The 4,145-nt window shown below is 41.9% G+C and overlaps 1 protein-coding gene across 1 annotated transcript; it reads right to left on the minus strand.

Moving 5' to 3' along the window:
* Nucleotides 1–499: 499 nt before the first annotated feature.
* Nucleotides 500–1,461, minus strand: LOC110314852 (non-secretory ribonuclease-like). The gene is given in 3 exon segments (XM_021189063.1): nt 500–831; nt 834–968; nt 1,131–1,461. Coding segments are annotated over 3 exon segments (798 nt in total).
* Between the last annotated feature and the right edge of the window lie 2,684 nt (nt 1,462–4,145).

Genomic DNA, 4,145 nt, shown 5'->3' on the forward strand with positions numbered 1-4,145 from the left:
TCTTTCCCACAGAGAAACTTCAGGAAAGATGTTTTGAAAAGACATCCTTCTCTTCTCTGATTTATTTGCTTCCAGGGACCAGGAAGATGGCTCATTTGGTAAGAGGTTCTGTCTTTCTCTCTGTCTCTGTCTCTCTGTCTCTCTGTCTCTCTGTCTTTCTACACACACACACACACACACACACATAAACATATACACACAGACACACAGACACACACACACACACACACACACACACAGAGACACATACAGACATTGCGTGTATGTGTCTTTCCCTTCCACTCTCCCTACCCCTATCAGACACAGAGATACCAGAAATCTAGATTTGTATGGAAAGGTGTTTGTTGATTAGAAAAGATCTGTTCAGCTGAATTAAAGAAAGTCGAGGACAGGTTTCATGAGGACAGGTGCTGACATGGAGCACAGACAGAAGAATTATGTCTTCACCACTATGATCTTGGAAGAAGATGAGCAAAGGTGCAAAGTGATGGCACTGGAGCTAAAATGTCCCATTCGAGTGAACTGGAACCACTGGATAGATGGGAGTGTCCTGTGGAGTTCTGTTCTCACAAGCCACTCTGTGGTACTTCACTGATCCTGTCGTTTGGTATCTGCATTGTGTGTATATTCTTGTCAGGGTAGGGAGGTGACAAAAAGTTATAAATACCTGAAATGAACTAGCATGGCAATTTTTTATTGTCAAGTTTTTGCAGGTGATATTTGGATGGCCACACACACCAACATCAGCAAAAGTTGTGTGAAAAAAAGTATTTATGTCCTCACATGTTGGTCTATACCTGTTAACAACCCAAATTACCTCATCACATCGGGGTAGGTGCTATTATAGATATGCTTGGTGTAAAACTTCTGGGAAAGGGTTGGTTGCTNGCATGAGGCAAGCATTAGGACAAGTCCCAACAGCAGCAGGAGACAAAGACTGGACTCAGGAAGATTCAGACCCACGATTCCTGTGAAAACAGAAGATAAGTGACTACTCTCACCCTACCTCAGGTTTCCAACTTTGTTCCTGAAGGCCCTCTGTTGTCACTGTGGTTCCATGGTCTGACTTCTCTTGGACACTGCCCCATCAATGCCCCTCCTGTCCCAGGCCTAGACTGTCAATGTCTTACCCAGTCTGCATTGTGGATCCTGTGGAACTGAGTGCTGGTTGTCCTGGAAATCAGGGATCATGGGTGAGCTCCACTTGGGCCCATAGATATAGAGCAGGTTCTGTTGGTGGAACTGGTGGCTCAGAGTCTTCAACATGCAGAACCCACAGATTGGGACCTTGCCTGCTTGTACAACCAGGCTTCTCCAGCCTTCTATTTCTTCACTTGGCCAAGCCATAGTGCTGCTGCCTCCATTGTAAGGAATCAAATTCCAAGTCCTCTTGTGCAGGGCAGTTTGAAGTTTGAATCTGAACTCCACATAGAAATCCTTTTGATTTGCTGCAGACTTCATGATTGTGTTTCAATAATGGACAGATAAATTTTTCTGTTAGCCTGGCTACACCTAGAAACAAAGCCTTAGAAAGCCAGAATCATAAGAGACATTCATATTTCTGTCTTTAGTTTTTAAAATTATACGATGTTGGTGTGTGCAGAGATGGCTCACTGATTAAGAGTAGTTGCTGCTCTTCCAGAGGACCCAGTGTTGGTTTCAGTACTTATGCTGGTTGGCTTACCACTGCCTGTAGCTCCATTCCAGGACATCTGATATGCTCTAATAGCATCTGTTGGCATGTTCATACACATGTGCACAGACACATAGAGACACATAAGTAAAAATATTACTTAGGGATGGGTGAAATGTCCATGCTTAAGGGAGATTCCCCTCTTCCAGATTCCTTTCCTTCCAGAGGAGCCCAGTTTGACACCAAGAGGTCACGAATGCAGATTACTCCAGCTCCACGGGAATCAGACATGTGTTTGGTTTTTAAGTATCTGTACCCGCATGGCACATGTAAGTGCAATCACATGTGAAAGTTAAAAGACAAACTTTAAAAACTGCTTTAGAAACAGTAACAAAACACTGTATTGAGTGTATACTGCATAGTATTTTGCAGGTTGATTCCTGTAACAGATTTCTTAGTACATTTCCATCTATCTCAATTTGCTCCAAGCTAGTACTAAAGGTCTAGTTTTACATCATGGACCCTCATGAGAACACCACTTTATCTAAGGTGTTGGAGATACTGTAAGAAATTGTTTAAAAAATACACTAAATGTAATATAATTTTTATTTGTTTTTCTTTGTGCTGGTTTTGAACCTGGAGCCTTGTCTACTCTGTCACATAGCTATAGTTGCAGCATCAGATAGATAAAGAGTTTTGGCTTCAACAGATTAAATGCTTCTCTAAGTTTTTTCTTATGAAAACCTCCATTGTATACCAATCCATTAATACATCTTCAACCCTGTTCATACTTCTTTTCTGAAGTGTAGCCAGAGTTATATCCTAGTAGTAAGTCCTTCGGAATTTCTTTCCAAACTTGAATATCATAAGGTATTTCCTCAAGAAATACTTCTGCACTTGTTTTATAAGCTACAGTGAGTATTTTGCTGTCACAATTGATAGATGTCTTTTTGTGCAGATTCCATTGGTGAGAGATTGTGTCCAAGATTTGGAATTTCTTCAAGCCTGGGATTCTCTTGCAATGACTGCTCTTGACCTACTGACAGACAGATGCCTAGAGTCAGTGTAGAATTTGACACACCTCTGCCAAGTGCTCCAATTGTCTGTGGAAATGACAGTGCTCAGTATTTATAAAATTGTCTCAATATTCTGTTTTATAGGGACTAGTCTTTTGTTAGTGCCAAGAAGTGTTCAGAGGGTGTCACTCTAGAGCCGGGGATTGGTTTGAACTTGCTTAGAAACCTAGATTGGACTGTAATTTTCTCTCCTTCTGCCTCAGTCTGGAAGTTCTAGGGTCCCAGACTTGAACTTCCAGACCCAGCTTATGAGCCAGGTTGTAAGCAGCCTGTGCTGCTGTGAGTGGATGCTCAGCTTTAGGAAGTAAGACTCAGCAGGAAGAAGATAGTATGCTATAACCTTGTCCTTGAAGGATGTTTTGAGTCGCTGTGCCCTTTCCTGTCCTCCTTTCTTCTGCCACGACCTTGAGCAGCTTTGCTTTAGCTAATGCCTCCCATTGTGGGCTTTTCTCTACCACAGACCCCCCAACCAAGAAAGCCAAATGACAGGATGATATCCTTGGCACTAAAATTAAATGAATCTTTGTGTCTTTCAAATTATCTGTTTTAGGTATTATTCAAGCATTGGAAAGTTGATCTATAGCAGGATGCAAGTTAATTTAACTGATTTATATACAATAGCTCAAGGTATATTTGGTACAGGGGCTCTAAGACTTTCTCCTTTATGTTATATGACCTTCTATATATCTCTTTGGAAGGCTATTTATTGAACAAAAGCTGATCTTGAACTTTATGATAAGGATTCTGCAAGTACTTAGGGACTGCAGAGAGACCTCCCATGCAGACAGGGCTCTGGGTTCTTTGTATCTGTGAAGGGTCCTGCAGCTCCTTTTTGCACTCAGGATTCTGTAGAGTGACTCATGTCACTCTTCAGGTGGACACTGTTGAACCCTACCTCCCCTGCTATTCAATACTTGCTGTGTGTGATTGGAACTACCTTGTTGCCTAAGCTCTCCTACAGCATGTCTTCATTCCTGGAACCATGATTGACACCACTAAATATGTTCTTGGGCTACTCATTGAGGGGTGACTGTCACACCCCACATACTGTTTCCATGTAGATTGGATGGTGTGATACTCTGGCCTCAGTGTGGAAGTTAGCTCCTTTGGTTGGGATTTTAATTAGAATTAAATTGACTCAGTAAGTAAGTGTGAAAGAAGAGTCTCAAAATCTTCTCTCTGTTGGACAAAATGTTCACTAGTCTACACACTTTCTGGTGCATTGTCAATCATGCCAAAGTCACATGACTGTACAAAAGCAGGGTAGCACCAAATTCCTAGGTTCCTGGAGCTCCTCATGGAAGAAACTTCCAGGGTCCCCCTGGCAGGCTTGGTGCATCTGGGGCTGATGTTCCTCATGGAGCTCTTCAAGACATCTACCAGTCCGTTTTTTGTTTTTTTTGTTTTTTTTTGTTTTGTTTTTTGTTTTGTTTTGT

Source organism: Mus pahari, unplaced genomic scaffold (genome assembly GCF_900095145.1).
Source record: "Mus pahari unplaced genomic scaffold, PAHARI_EIJ_v1.1 scaffold_7397_1, whole genome shotgun sequence".
Classification (NCBI taxonomy): domain Eukaryota; kingdom Metazoa; phylum Chordata; class Mammalia; order Rodentia; family Muridae; genus Mus; species Mus pahari.